The sequence below is a fragment of the Gallus gallus genome, chromosome 31 (genome assembly GCF_016699485.2).
Source record: "Gallus gallus isolate bGalGal1 chromosome 31, bGalGal1.mat.broiler.GRCg7b, whole genome shotgun sequence".
In the NCBI taxonomy this organism is placed as follows: Eukaryota; Metazoa; Chordata; class Aves; order Galliformes; family Phasianidae; genus Gallus; species Gallus gallus.
In genome coordinates this window covers 2,366,937-2,380,011 of record NC_052562.1, presented here as the reverse complement: position 1 = coordinate 2,380,011, position 13,075 = coordinate 2,366,937, and the positions used below count along the sequence as shown (strand labels likewise).

General features: G+C 52.3%; 2 protein-coding genes across 5 annotated transcripts; both read right to left on the bottom strand.

Annotated features, from left to right (window-relative positions):
• Positions 1-37: 37 nt before the first annotated feature.
• LOC112531100 (leukocyte immunoglobulin-like receptor subfamily A member 2) lies at positions 38-2,463 on the bottom strand. The gene is made up of 5 exons (XM_046904791.1): positions 2,442-2,463; positions 2,333-2,368; positions 1,945-2,223; positions 1,553-1,864; positions 38-1,430 (listed from the first exon to the last, which is right to left on the bottom strand). The coding sequence occupies exons 1-5, from the start codon at positions 2,461-2,463 to the stop codon at positions 1,282-1,284; spliced, it is 798 nt and encodes a 265-aa protein (XP_046760747.1). The 3' UTR covers positions 38-1,281.
• Positions 2,464-7,891: 5,428 nt separating this feature from the next.
• LOC124417461 (platelet glycoprotein VI-like) lies at positions 7,892-10,908 on the bottom strand. Of its 4 annotated transcripts, none has more exons than XM_046904866.1 (4): positions 9,276-10,908; positions 9,168-9,203; positions 8,772-8,872; positions 7,892-8,691 (listed from the first exon to the last, which is right to left on the bottom strand). In XM_046904866.1, the coding sequence occupies exons 1-4, from the start codon at positions 9,380-9,382 to the stop codon at positions 8,099-8,101; spliced, it is 837 nt and encodes a 278-aa protein (XP_046760822.1). In that variant the 5' UTR covers positions 9,383-10,908; the 3' UTR covers positions 7,892-8,098. The 4 variants fall into 4 exon arrangements, with proteins under 4 accessions (XP_046760822.1, XP_046760820.1, XP_046760823.1 ...); XM_046904864.1 differs by having other exon boundaries at positions 8,772-9,050; positions 9,276-9,359; XM_046904867.1 differs by lacking the exon at positions 9,168-9,203.
• Between the last annotated feature and the right edge of the window lie 2,167 nt (positions 10,909-13,075).

Sequence of the window (13,075 nt, the reverse complement as noted above, 5' to 3'; positions counted from 1 at the left end):
TGGGCTCTCCAGGGCAACAGCGTCAGACAGTGACTCAGAGGAACAACAGAAGACCATTTATTGAACTGTCCACCATCAGCCAATCAAATGCGCTGCAACAAAATTAGGGGACGTCCTAGTAACAATGAATGAGCGACAGGGATAAAGGATAATTGTACACTGGTGTTATTGCCTTCTCTGCTACCTTCTGGAAAACTGAGGTTATGGCTGCTGCAGAAGAAGTGTAACAGAGTACTGGGAAGAAAATGAGGAAGAAAGGAGAATTCAGGAATTTGGTGGGCCTGGGAATGAGATGAGCTGCACAGGTGAGGATTTGGAGATGTTTGATTTCTTGGGATTTAGGGGTGTAAGGATGTGCTTACAGCATCATGGAGCTCCAAGTCGGGAATTTGGGGTGTGTCCCTTCCAGAACACCTTAAAAATGAAGTACTGCGGGTGTGGGGGTATCAGCGGGGGTCACTGCACGAATCTCGACGTAGGTCAGACGGTCACTGTCACTGGGGGGGGGCACCTGGAGACACAGGGGAACAGCGGGGTGCCACCATGGGGGTCTCCCACATGCTTTGGAGGGGGACCGATTGTGTTGGTATTTGGGAGTGGTGTTCAAGAGGGACGGTCTGGAGCTGTGCGGTGCTTCCATTTGTGGATCCCAAGGGGGGATGGTTGGGGGTCCTGCTGTGGTTTGGGGGTGCCCACGGGGTCTGGAGTGTTAAGGGATTGTGGGACCATAGCGGATTAGATTTGTCATCCCTGTGGGTCATAGACTGGGGTCCCATATGTGTGGTTTTTGGGGTACCTTCTAGTGGGTTTGTGGGTGCACTATGGGATCTGTGGTGTGCTTAGGGCCTGGAGGGCTCCGATGGGTCTCGAGGCTGAGATTTTGTGACTAGGGACTCCCCCCAATGCAGATTTTGGGTTCCCCATGGGCTGGATTTGGGAGGTATGTAAAGTTAGGGTGAGCCATATGGGGTTGTTGGTCCCGAGGTGTAATTATGAGCAGGGTTTGGGTTTCCCTGGTGAGGTTTGGTGAGGCCCCAGGGGGAAAGTTGGGAGATGGGGTTTGTGAGCCAGACAATAATCAGGAACTTCACAGCCTCGTGCATTATGGGGGGGCTCCTGAGTCAGAAAGTGGGTTATGGGGTGACCTTGATTCACACTCCAGGAGCACAATCGGGAATTGACAGGGGATGAAAGGGAAGGCAAGGGACACCTGGGAGGGTCTATATGGGATAGAAGGGCAGGCGGGGGACACTGAAGGAATCAGTAGGGGATGGTAGACATTTAAACTTGCTCACCACAGTTGTCATCTCTCCGTATCCAGAGGTTGCGGGCATCAATGACAAAGAAGACTCCGAGGCCAAAGACGAGTGCAGCCACAAAGCCCCTCACCAGTGCCATCACCAGATTGGCACGGGACTGCTCCTCGGCACCTGTGGGGTACGGGAGTTTGGGTGTCCCTATTGCCAGCCACAACCCCCATGCAGACTGGATGCAGACACACAGCCACCCATCCATGACAGGGGGGGCATGCAAATGGGGGGCTCAGACCCACCTGGGGGTGCAGGTGTGGGTGTCACCTCCAGCATCACGCTGTCCCCAAGGGGTGAGGACATGAAGGCGTAGCGCCAGGGGCGATAGGAGCACCTGTAGGTGCCACTGTCAGCTGGGGTCACCCCAAAGAGGGTGAAAGTGGCTGTGCCCCCACCACTGGAGTTCTGGTGCTTGATAGGGTCTGAGCTCCCATCCTTGTGCAGGAGGAAGGTGGCCCCGTAATCCTTGTTCCAGCAGCGGATGGTGACATTGGTCCCTGTTCCCACATGTTGCTGAGGGTGAAGGGAAATGCTGGATGGTGGATATCTGAGATCTGCATGAGGGAGGGGACAGCAGTAGGACATGGTCCTGTGGGGAGCAGCCAGAGCCATTTGCTGTCCCCAGTGTCCTCACCTGTCAGCACCAGCTCCACAGGGTCACTCTTCACTGACACCTCGGCTGACTCAGACACCCAGTACTGACACCGATAACGACCTGCGTGTTCCTGCAGTGTGCCAACAAAGGAGAACTCGGCCGCGTCCTGATCCTTCTTCTTCCCCTTGTTGTACGACCAATCTCCTTCCCGGTACAGCCAGACCCGGGCAGCCAGCCGGGGCAGGTGGCAGCGCAGGGTGACATTGTCCCCCAGGGACACCCCCTGGCTGGGGTGCAGTGACAGGGAGGGTCGGGGCACTAGGACAGGGGACAGCAGTCAGCCTTGTCCCTGCACACCCTCCTGGGCCCCTCTGCTCTCCCCCTCCACTCGCACCCCTCCCTCTGTCCCCATTCTCCCCATACTCACGTTGCTGTGCCCTGCTCGCTGCCACCAGGCGCCAACCTTCAAGGGACACGGTCCTGGTCCCACACTGCGCCACCAACCCCCGTGGCACCACGTCCCCATTCTCACTCACCGAGAATGAAGTTCACCGCCATTGATGCCATGAGGCAGGAGCAGCCTGGGGACAGTGAGACGGCAGAGGAGAAAGGAAGTGGCCAGAGAGCTGCTGTCAGTTCCCCTTTTTGGACAGGATGATATGATGTCATCACCTGATGTGGGCATATTAGCACATAGGGGTGGTTGCACTGTGGGGCCCCTCTGGGGTGCAACAAGTTAAGAGATGCACTCTGCACACTGCACCTGTTGAGGTGCCCCACACACTCTCAACCCTGGGCTGTCATGGTTCATGGCTGCTGCAGGAGAAGCGTAAAAGATGACTGGGAGGAAAATGAGGAAGAGAGAGGAAAAGAAAGGAGAGAAATTAGAGAGAAGCAGAGAAGGAACGTAAGAGAGAGAGATGCAGGGAGGAATGCAATCATGGTTCAGTTTGATGAGTTGCAGTGCTGGTGCAGAAGGGGGGATGAGAGCGGTCATACAATGATTGAAGTCACCACCTGGCAACAAGGAGACATCAAGAAATGCAGCTATTGAAGGCAAACGCTTTCCTGCTCGAGTGAGAAACAACAACAGGACGGCTTCGCGTGTTGCCTTGTGGCGTTATCTCCGTGACCATGGAGAAGACTTGAGGAAGTGGCACGATCAAGATACTCCCGTACTGCGAGCACGGGTGAGAGAATTACAGAACATCCAACCACCAGTGTAGTTGCTCCAGTTACCACAGGTAATGAATAGAGGGGCCCTGCCCTCAGTCAGGGGAGGGAGAGGGATAACAGAGTTGATTGGACTGTGTGGATCCGATGGCCTGGCACATCAGAACCACAGAAATATAAGGCATTGGTGGATACCGGTGCACAGTGCACTCTAATTCCCTCGAATCATGAAGGGACAGAATCAGTCCTTATTTCTGGAGTGACTGGGGGTTCTCAAGAACTGACTGTGCTGGAGGCCAAAATAAGCCTCACTGGTAAAGACTGGCAAAAACACCCTATTGTGACTGGCCCAGGGGCTCCATGCATACTGGGTATTGATTCCCTCAGAAGGGGGCATTTCAAGGATCCTAAGGGCCTTTGGAATAGCTGCTGTAGATACAGACAACATTAAGCAGCTATCTGTTTTGCCTGGCCTGTCAGAAGATCCGTCTGCTGTGGGGTTGCTGCAAGTAAAAGAGCAGCAGGTACCGATTGCCACAAAAGCAGTGCATAGACGGCAGTATCAAACCAACAGGGATTCCTTGTTCCCCATTCGTAAGTTGATTTGTCAACTAGAAAGTCAAGGAGTGATCAGCAGAACCCATTCACCTTTTAACAGCCCCATATGGCCAGTGCATAAAGCCAGTGGAGAATGGAAGCTGACGGTAGACTACCGCGGCCTGAATGAAGTCACACCCCTGCTGAGTGCTGCTGTGCCGGACATGCTAGAACTCCAGTATGAATTGGAGTCCAAAGCAGCCAAGTGCTATGCCACCACTGACATTGCTAATGCCTTCTTTTCCATTCCTCTGGCCACAGAGTGCAGGCTGCAATTTGCCTTCACCTGGAGGGGCGTTCAGTATACTTGGAACCGTTTGCCCCAGGGGTGGAAACATAGCCCAACCATTTGCCACGGGTTAATCCAAACTGTATTGGAACAGGGCAGTGCTCCCGAGCATCTGCAATACATTGATGATATTGTTGTGTGGGACGATACAGCAGAAGATGTTTTTGAGAAAGGAGAGCAAATAATCCAAATTCTTCTGCAAGCTGGTTTTTTCTATTAAGCGAAGCAAAGTGAAAGGACCTGCCCAGGAGATTCAGTTCCTAGGTATAAAGTGGCAAGACGGGCGCCGTCACATCCCAGCAGATGTGATCGACAAAATCACTGCCATGTCTCCGCCCATTAATAAGAAAGAGACACAATCTTTTCTGGGTGTAGTGGGCTTTTGGAGGATGCATGTTCCAAGCTATAGCCTTATTGTAAGCCCCTGTATCAGGTGACGCGGAAGAAGAATGATTTTACATGGGGTCCTGAACAGCAGCAGGCTTTTGAGCAGATCAAACAGGAGATAGCCGGTGCCGTGGCCCTGGGGCCAGTACAGACGGGACAGGATGTAAAGAACATCCTCTACGCTGCTGCTGGAGGGAAAGGTCCCACCTGGAGCTTGTGGCAAAGAACCTCAGGGGAGACCCGAGGCCGACCCCTGGGATTCTGGAGTCAAGCATACAGGGGGGTCTGAAGAGTGCTACACCCCGACTGAGAAGGAAATCTTAGCCGCGTATGAGGGGGTTAGGGCTGCTTCCGAAGTAGTCGGTACTGAGACGCAGCTCCTCCTGGCACCTCGACTGCCAGTGCTGAACTGGATGTTTAAAGGAAAGGTTCCCTCCACCCATCGCGCTACTGATGCCACTCGTAGCAAGTGGATTGCACTGATTACACAGTGAGCTCGAATGGGGAACTTCAGTCGTCCAGGAATCTTAGAGGTGATCGTGGACTGGCCTGAAGGTAAAAAGTTTGGAGCATCACCAGGAGAAGAGGTGTCACATGCCAAAGATGCCCCACCGTACATTGAACTACCAGGAAATGAAAAGAAATATGCCCTGTTCACAGATGGATCGTGTCGTATTGTTGGGAAGTATCGCAGATGGAAAGCTGCTGTGTGGAGCCCCGTGCGACAAGTTGCAGAGCCCACTGAAGGAAAAGGAGAATCAAGTCAGTTTGCAGAGGTCAAGGCTGTCCAACTAGCCTTAGATGTCGCTGAACGGGAGGGGTGGCCAGTGCTTGATCTTTATACTGATTCATGGATGGTGGCGAATGCCTTATGGGGGTGGTTACAGCAGTGGGAGCAAAATAACTGGCAAAGGAGAGTTAAACCTATTTGGTCTGCTGAACTGTGGAAAGACATTGCTGCCCGAAGAAAGAATATGGTGGTAAAGGTGCGTCACGTAGATGCTCATGTGCCCAAGAGTCGGGCTATGGAAGAACAGAAAAATAACCATCAGGTAGATCAGGCTGCCAAAATTGAGGTGGCTCAAATAGACTTGGACTGGCAGAACAGGGGTGAATTATTTCTAGCTTGGTGGGCCCATGAGACCTCGGGCCATCAAGGGAGAGATGCAACATATAAGTGGGCTAGAGACCTAGGGGTGGACTTAACTATGGATGCTATTGCACAAGTTATTCATGACTGTGAAACATGCGCCATAATCAAACAAGCCAAGAGGATGAAACCTCTCTGGGAGGAAGGGCGATGGCAAAAGTACAAATATGGGGAGGCGTGGCAGATTGACTATATCACCTTGCCACGATTCTGCAATGGTAAGCGTTATGTGCTCACCATGGTGGAAGCGACCACTGGGTAGCTTGAAACATATGCAGTACCCCATGCTACCGCCAGAAACACCATATTAGGTCTGGAGAAACAAGTTCTGTGGCGACATGGCACCCCAGAAAGAATTGAACCAGATAATGGGACTCATTTTAAAAATTCTCTTATAAATACATGGGCCAAAGAACATGGCATTGAATGGATTTATCATATTCCCTATCATGCACCAGCTTCTGGTAAGATTGAACGATACAATGGGTTCTTAAAAACTATGCTGAAAGCAATGGGCAGTGGAACATTTAAGCACTGGGAGAAGCATCTGGCAGAAGCCACCTGGTTGGTCAACACCAGGGGATCTATCAATCGTGATGGTCCTACCCATTCCAGCTCCCTACATACTGTAGAGGGAGATAAGGTCCCTGTAGTACATGTAAAGAGCATGTTGGGAAAAGCAGTTTGGGTCCTTCCAGACTCTGGAAAGGGCAGACCTCTCCGTGGAACTGTTTTTGCCCAGGGACCTGGCTCCACTTGGTGGGTGATGCAGAAAGATGGGGATGTTCAATGTGTACCACAAGGGAATTTGATGTTGGGGGAGTGCAGTCAGTAGTTCTATGTATATGTATTAAGCATGATATAATGATGTAGAATAAGGGGTGGAATGTCATGGTTTTGTAACTTCGCTATTGGTATTCCACATCATAACATCATGGACAAAAGAGAAGAACTACGTATCCCAGAGGACCTCACGGTCAGAGAAGGAAGACACATCACGGAAGATACGTCATCTGGTTGCGCGCGGTGCTTCTTCACTTTCGCTTGCTGCCGGGAGAGGAGTGGGTGTGCTTTCCAAGCCGGGCGCCTTCATCAAGTAAGGCTTTCGGTTTTGGAAACTCTCTCACTCTCTCTCTCTCTCCCTCTCTATCGCTCTTTCGCTCTCTCTCCCTCATTCCATTTGGTTTATTATACTTACTCCCAATTAGATTGTATTGTATCGTGTCATCCTGCATCTCAACATCATAGTTAGTAAAATAAGTTCTCCTTCTTAGATTGTTGCCACCGCTTCGTTTTTCTCGGGAAGTGAAGGGGGAGGGGGGCCCACAAGCCTACCGGCCCCCTGTCACGGGCACAGATCTATCTAGGTAACTCCGTGACACACTTGAAGGAGGGTTGCCCAAAACGAACCACATGTCTTCATAGAAGTAATGGTGGAGCTTTGATTTACTGCCCAAATCAGCTCATACAGAAATACAGGGTGCACACGGAGATAAACCGCTCATGATTGGTTAGCATACAGAAATCAGGCGTCTTGCTCGCAAAGCTATTGGTCCAGCATTAATCATCACACGGCTTTTCACACTGTTCCTCACATTCCATTGCCTTAGTCTCTTCCCAGGCTAGCTTCCCCCTTAACTTAACTGCAGCCTCAGCTTTTCTTTTTGCTTTGACAACTTCAAGGTCTCATAGCCTGGGTAGTGCACGTAGCACTCGTACTCACAATGTCCTTGCTCTTTGAGCCATTCTCCTGCAACTGGAGATGGTGGAGAACAGTATGGCTGTGAGGAGGGACATCTCTGTTGTAAGTGTGTGAGTGCGGTCAGTGATGGTGTGTTTGGGGATCTGGGGGGACTTTGATTTGAGGTAACATTGGTGTGATATTGAGCGTAAATATGTGTGCCTTTTGGGGGTCCTATTACATTGTATGGATTGCCCACACTGTCAGGGGGATGTTTATGGCTGGGTTTTCCCCGGTTGGTGCAAGGACTTTGATTTGGGCCCTGCGGGATCTCCACAATGCAGATTTGTGCTTCCCCCTGGTCAGGATTTTGGGGCATCACACAAGGTTAGAGTAAGCCATCTGATTTGGGGGATCCCGGGGTCCTCATGGGCAGGGATTTGCGTTCCAGGTGGAGGATGAGGTGCCCAGGAACTGGCTGGGATCAGGGGTCCCTGACCCAAAGACCTATTTGGAAGTGCACAGCCTCAGAAATTTGTGGATAGGCACTGGAGTTAAAACAGAAGGGGATCATTGTGGGGTTATGGGGGATGAAGGGGGTGTGAAACTTGTTGGACGTGTGAGAATAGGCAGGGGGTGGAGGTGGAGGCAGGTAACACTTGGGTGTATTTATAGTGGATCAGTAAAGGATGGACACAGATGCACAAGATGACAGGGACTAGATAATTTATAGGGTCTGGAAGGGGAGGCAGGGGATACATGATGGATTTATAGGAGATGGGATGGGGACAGGGAACATCTGAGGGAATCGATAGGCAATGTATAGTGGTCCAATGGTGCACCTGGTGGATTCTACCGAGGAATGGAAGGAGTGGAAGGGGAAAACTGGGGAGATGTGTAGAAGATGTACAGGAGATCAAAGCCATTCAATCCCTTCCCCACCCAGACTCTCATCTCTCTGTATCCAGAGGCTGCGGGCATCGATGACAAAGAAGACGCCGAGGGCAAAGATGAGCACAGCAGCGCAGCCCCTCACCACTGCCACCACCAGGTTCCCACGGGACACCAACTCAGCACCTGTGGGGTACAGGTACTTGGGTGTGTTCACCCCAGCATCACCTCCATGGGGAAGGGATGTGATGACACTGCCACCCATGGGTGGCACTGGGGACAAACACATGGGGGGCAGGTACCTACCTGGGCGTGCAGGTGTGGGTGTCACCTCCAGCGTCATGCTGTCCCCAAGGGGTGAGGAAAGAAAGGAGTAGTTCTTGGGGTGATAGGAGCACCTGTAGGTGCCACTGTCAGCTGGGGTCACCCCAAAGAGGGTGAAAGTGGCTGTGCCCCCACCACTGGAGTTCTGGTACTTGATAGGGTCTGAGCTCCCATCCTTGTGCAGGAAGAAGGCGGCCCCGTAATCATTGCTCCAGCAGCGGATGGTGACATTGGTCCCTGTTCCCACATGTTGCTCAGGGTGAAGGGAAATGCTGGATGGGGGATATCTGACATCTGCATGAGGAAGGGGACAGCAGTAGGACACGGTCCTGTGGGGAGCAGCCAGAGCCACTTGCTGCCCCCAGTGTCCTCACCTGTCAGCACCAGCTCCACGGGGTCACTCTCCACTGACACCTCGGCTGACTCAGACACCCGGTACTGACACCGATAACGACCTGCGTGTTCCCACAGTGTGCTAGCAAAGAAGAACTCGCTCGTGTCCTGCTCCTTCTCCTTCCGCTTCTTGTACGACCAACCTCCTTCCTGGTACAGCCAGACCCAGGCAGCCAGCCGGGGCAGGTGGCACCGCAGGGTGACAGGATCCCCCGGGGACACCCCCTGGCTGGGGTGCAGTGACAGGGAGGGTCGGGGCACTAGGACAGGGGACAGCAGTCAGCCTTGTCCCTGCACACCCTCCTCAGCCCCTCTGCTCTCCCCCTCCACTTGCACCCCTCCCTCTGTCCCCATTCTCCCCCTGTCCCCATACTCACGTTGCTGTGCCCTGCTCGCTGCCACCAGCCACCAACCTGCAAGGGACATGGTCCTGGTCCCACACTGGGCCACCAACCCCCGTGGCACCGCGTCCCATGGTCACTCACCGAGAATGAGGTTCACCGCCATTGATGCCATGAGGCAGGAGCAGCTTGGGGACAGTGAGACTGCAGAGGGGAAAGGAAGTGGCCGGAGAGCTGCTGTCAGTTCCCATTTCTTTTTCAGGATGATATGATGTCACCTCCTGATGTGGACATATTAACCCATAGGGGTGGTTGCACTGTGGGGCCCCTCTGGGGTGCGACAAGTGGAGAGATGCACTCTGCACACTGCGCCTGATGAGGTACCCCACACGCTCTCAACCCTGGGCTGTCATGGTTCATGGCTGCTGCAGGAGAAGCGTAAAAGATGACTGGGAGGAAAATGAGGAAAAGAGAGGAAAAGAAAGGAGAGAAATTGGAGAGAAGCAGAGAAGGAACATAAGAGAGAGAGATGCCGGGTGAAAAGCAATCATGGTCCATTTTGAGGAGTTGCAGTGCTGGTGCAGAAGGGGAAATGAGAGTGCTCATGCAATGATTGAAGTCACCACCTGGCAAAAAGGACACATCAAGAAATGCAGCTTCTCTGGTGTCACAGAGTTATGTAGATAAAGCTGTGCCCGTGACAGCTCCGGAAAGGTCCGGAGGTGACCTCTCAGCTCTCCCCCAGGAAGGCTCCATGCCGGGAGAGGTCCGAGCAGGGCCAAGCCATGGCTGCCTGGGAAATGCTGGTGCTGGGCTGCTCCCCTATTCCTGAGGAGCTGAAAAGGGGCACTGTGTGCCCTTCCCCACCGGGAATGCCTTGGGCTCAGAACCGCACAGTGTGCGCTGTGTTGGGAGCAGTGCTGCTGACAGCCCAGAAGGAGAGGCTGTCATTCAGCACACTGCTGATGGAAGGCTGAAATCCTGGCAGGGGCCATTGGCAGCCCTGCAGAGCCAATTCACTGCTGAACGGAATAGCAGTCAGCGAGGGTGTGTGGTGCTGCCAGGTCCATCAGATCAGGAAATCATCCTGCAGCTTGAATTAGAAGGACAGGAACAAGGGATGGACCTTGCCAGACTGTGGGACAGCATTTTTGAGTCTGATTGAATGTACTGACACACAGAGGCTGTGTGCGGAACCCATATTCCCCATGAAGGAGTCTGCCTTCTCCTTGTCTGTTGTTTCCAGCCTGCCTGCATTGCTCACTGATGGGTTTGCCCTCCTGGGCTTTCCTTTTCAGGTTGACAGCCCTGTCGAAGCCTTCCTCGTTCTTCTTTGCACCCCTCACCACGTCCAGTTCCAGCTGGGCCTTGGCCATCCTGCCCCCAGCCCCACACAGACCAGCACCAGCACCACCCTCCTGCCAGGCTCCCTGGCCCTGCTGACATTGCCTGTGCATCTGCTTCTTGCTCTCCACTTTGACCAGCAGGTCCCGCTTCAGCCATGCCGCTCTCTTGCCTTCGTTTCTGGACTGCCTGCACTGGGGATGGAGAGCTCTTGTGCCCTGAGCAAAGCGGCCTTACACATCTGACAGCTCTGCTCCTCTCCCTGTCCTTGAGGACAGATTCCCAGCTGTGTGGGCTGCTTTCCATCACTCTGTTTCTCATCCACCCATCCATCCGTCCATCCATCCATCCACCCAAAAAAACTCCATTCAGTCCCCACATCCACCATCCAGCCCCATAAATGTCACCCATCCCCAAAAATCTCCATCCCCCCTGAAACCTCCATCCAGCCCCTAAATCTCCATGCAACTCTGATCTCTACAGGCAGGCACAATCTCTGCATCCAGGCCCACAAGGCTCCATTCAGACCCAAAGCCTCCAACCAACCCAACATTTCTATCCAGCCCCAAACCTCCATCGAGACTGCAGATCTTTCATGCAGCTCCCAGATCTCCCTGTGGCCCTTAAAGTCTCCATCCAGCCCCACAAAATCTTCCTTATGGACTCCATAATATCGATCGAGCTCACAAACTCTCCAGCATTTCCTCTTTCATCACCAAAAGGGGGAAGTCAGCTCTCCTGCCCTTCCCCTCACTGCTGCTCCCACACACAGCCCTCCCGCGCACAGACTTCCTCTTCTCCCCCAGTTTATGGCTAATCCCTATGTCATGGAGCTATTTAGATCAATCTAGATAAATCTATGCTCATGACAAGGCGGCAATAGGCGTGTGGGCCCAGTTTCACGCAAAAAAAATGGGAAGGGAAAGGGGAAACGGGTAGGGGAACGGGAGCTGGGCTCAGAGAGGGAATGAGAATGGAACAGCGGCAATGATCTAAGGAGGAATACTTACTTTGCTGGCCATGATATCGGAATGCAAGATAACACAAAGTAATACAATCTAATTGAAATTGAGGGTAATAAATCAAACAAAACGAGAGAGAAAGTTTCCAAAACTAAAAGGCCTACTTGAGTGAGGGCGCATGGCTTGGAAGCACACCCAGCCCTCTGCGTGGCTACCAGAGAGAGAGAGAGCCGACAGAGCCCGGTCCCGTGACTTCTGTGCCGTATCTTCCTTCTCTGACCGTGAGGTCCTCTGGGATATGCAGTTCTTCTTCTCTTCTGAGAAGCAGGTATCTGGAAGGTTGTCAATCCACGGAACTGGAGTACTAACCCTTTAATTACCCGTGCTCTCCATGCTGTTATGATGTGGAATACCAATGAAATGCAGAATTACTAAACCATGACACCATGACAGGGAAAAGCTAGGCCCTTCCCATCCTCACACCTTCCTGCTCGGGAAGTCATATAAGAAAGAGGAGTTAACTGTCTGAGAGAAGGAGAAAACCCTTTTACTCAAAATGGTAATGAAGTATGATATAACCCAATTTAAAAGGAATCAATAGTAATATATCACACCAAAGGGAAAGGGAAAATATCTCCTAACTGTGCTGTGAGGTCAGGCAGAGCAGAAAGAGAAGGAATGTCCTCCCCTCACCATCTCACTGCCTTCCTGGAGACCACATGGGACGAAGGCTGGTAATTATTGTCGCTGTGAATTTCCAGCCTTACAAGGTGGTGCAGAATGAACCTGTTCCCACTGACGTTACACGGAGCTGAGCCATTTGTTTTGCTGCCCTATCTGAACAGCGGGGCATCTATTCTACTTCCTTATCTTCACTTGGCAACAAGTTTTGCGGCCTCTGCATTTCCTTCTTGAGCTTCCATTTAATCAAGCCTGCTGTCCTTCAGCTTGAATCCGCCCCAGGCCTGCAAAAGGCTGTTCTCACAGTATGGAAAAGCTGTTCTCATGATTCAGGTTGAGAGGTCATCAAATGGCCATCATGCATAGATTGCAAACAGGTACAAAAACTGCACACCCTCTGAAAGCAGATCTAACCCTCGTGCAGATGGTTCTGCAAACTGTGCTGTGCTATCCGTGCATGCAAGCACACCTTTGGCTCAACTTCCAGTTCAGCTTGCAAACTCCTTATCACCGCTCTCAGTGACTCAGTTCCTCATTTGGTTTGCTGCGCAACACATCTATCTTCCTGCACTGCTATCACTGCGGCACCTCAAACTCCACAAACAATGGCCTCACCTTCACCAGATCTCAATCAACGTCCTTTTGACAAGTCCTGTATCCATCCTGCACTCTCCATCAGGCTGAACTCGTGTAGACGTGAGCAGCTGCCACAGAGCTCAGACATGGCCCAAACAAGAATCCTTCTTTCTCAACTCAGATCATAGACCTTCTGGATTCCTCTTGCTCTTTATCCAGAGCATTCTGCCCATGAGGCCAAGGAAAATGTCCCGTCCCACTCGGTGAGTTGTGAGAAAGGTGAATCTTAGGAACCTCCCAAACAGGGCACTCCTTTCTGAACCCAACTGTCCCTGTATTCCTCCTGGCTGGTGGAACTGGCATTGCCAGAGTTGGTCAGCC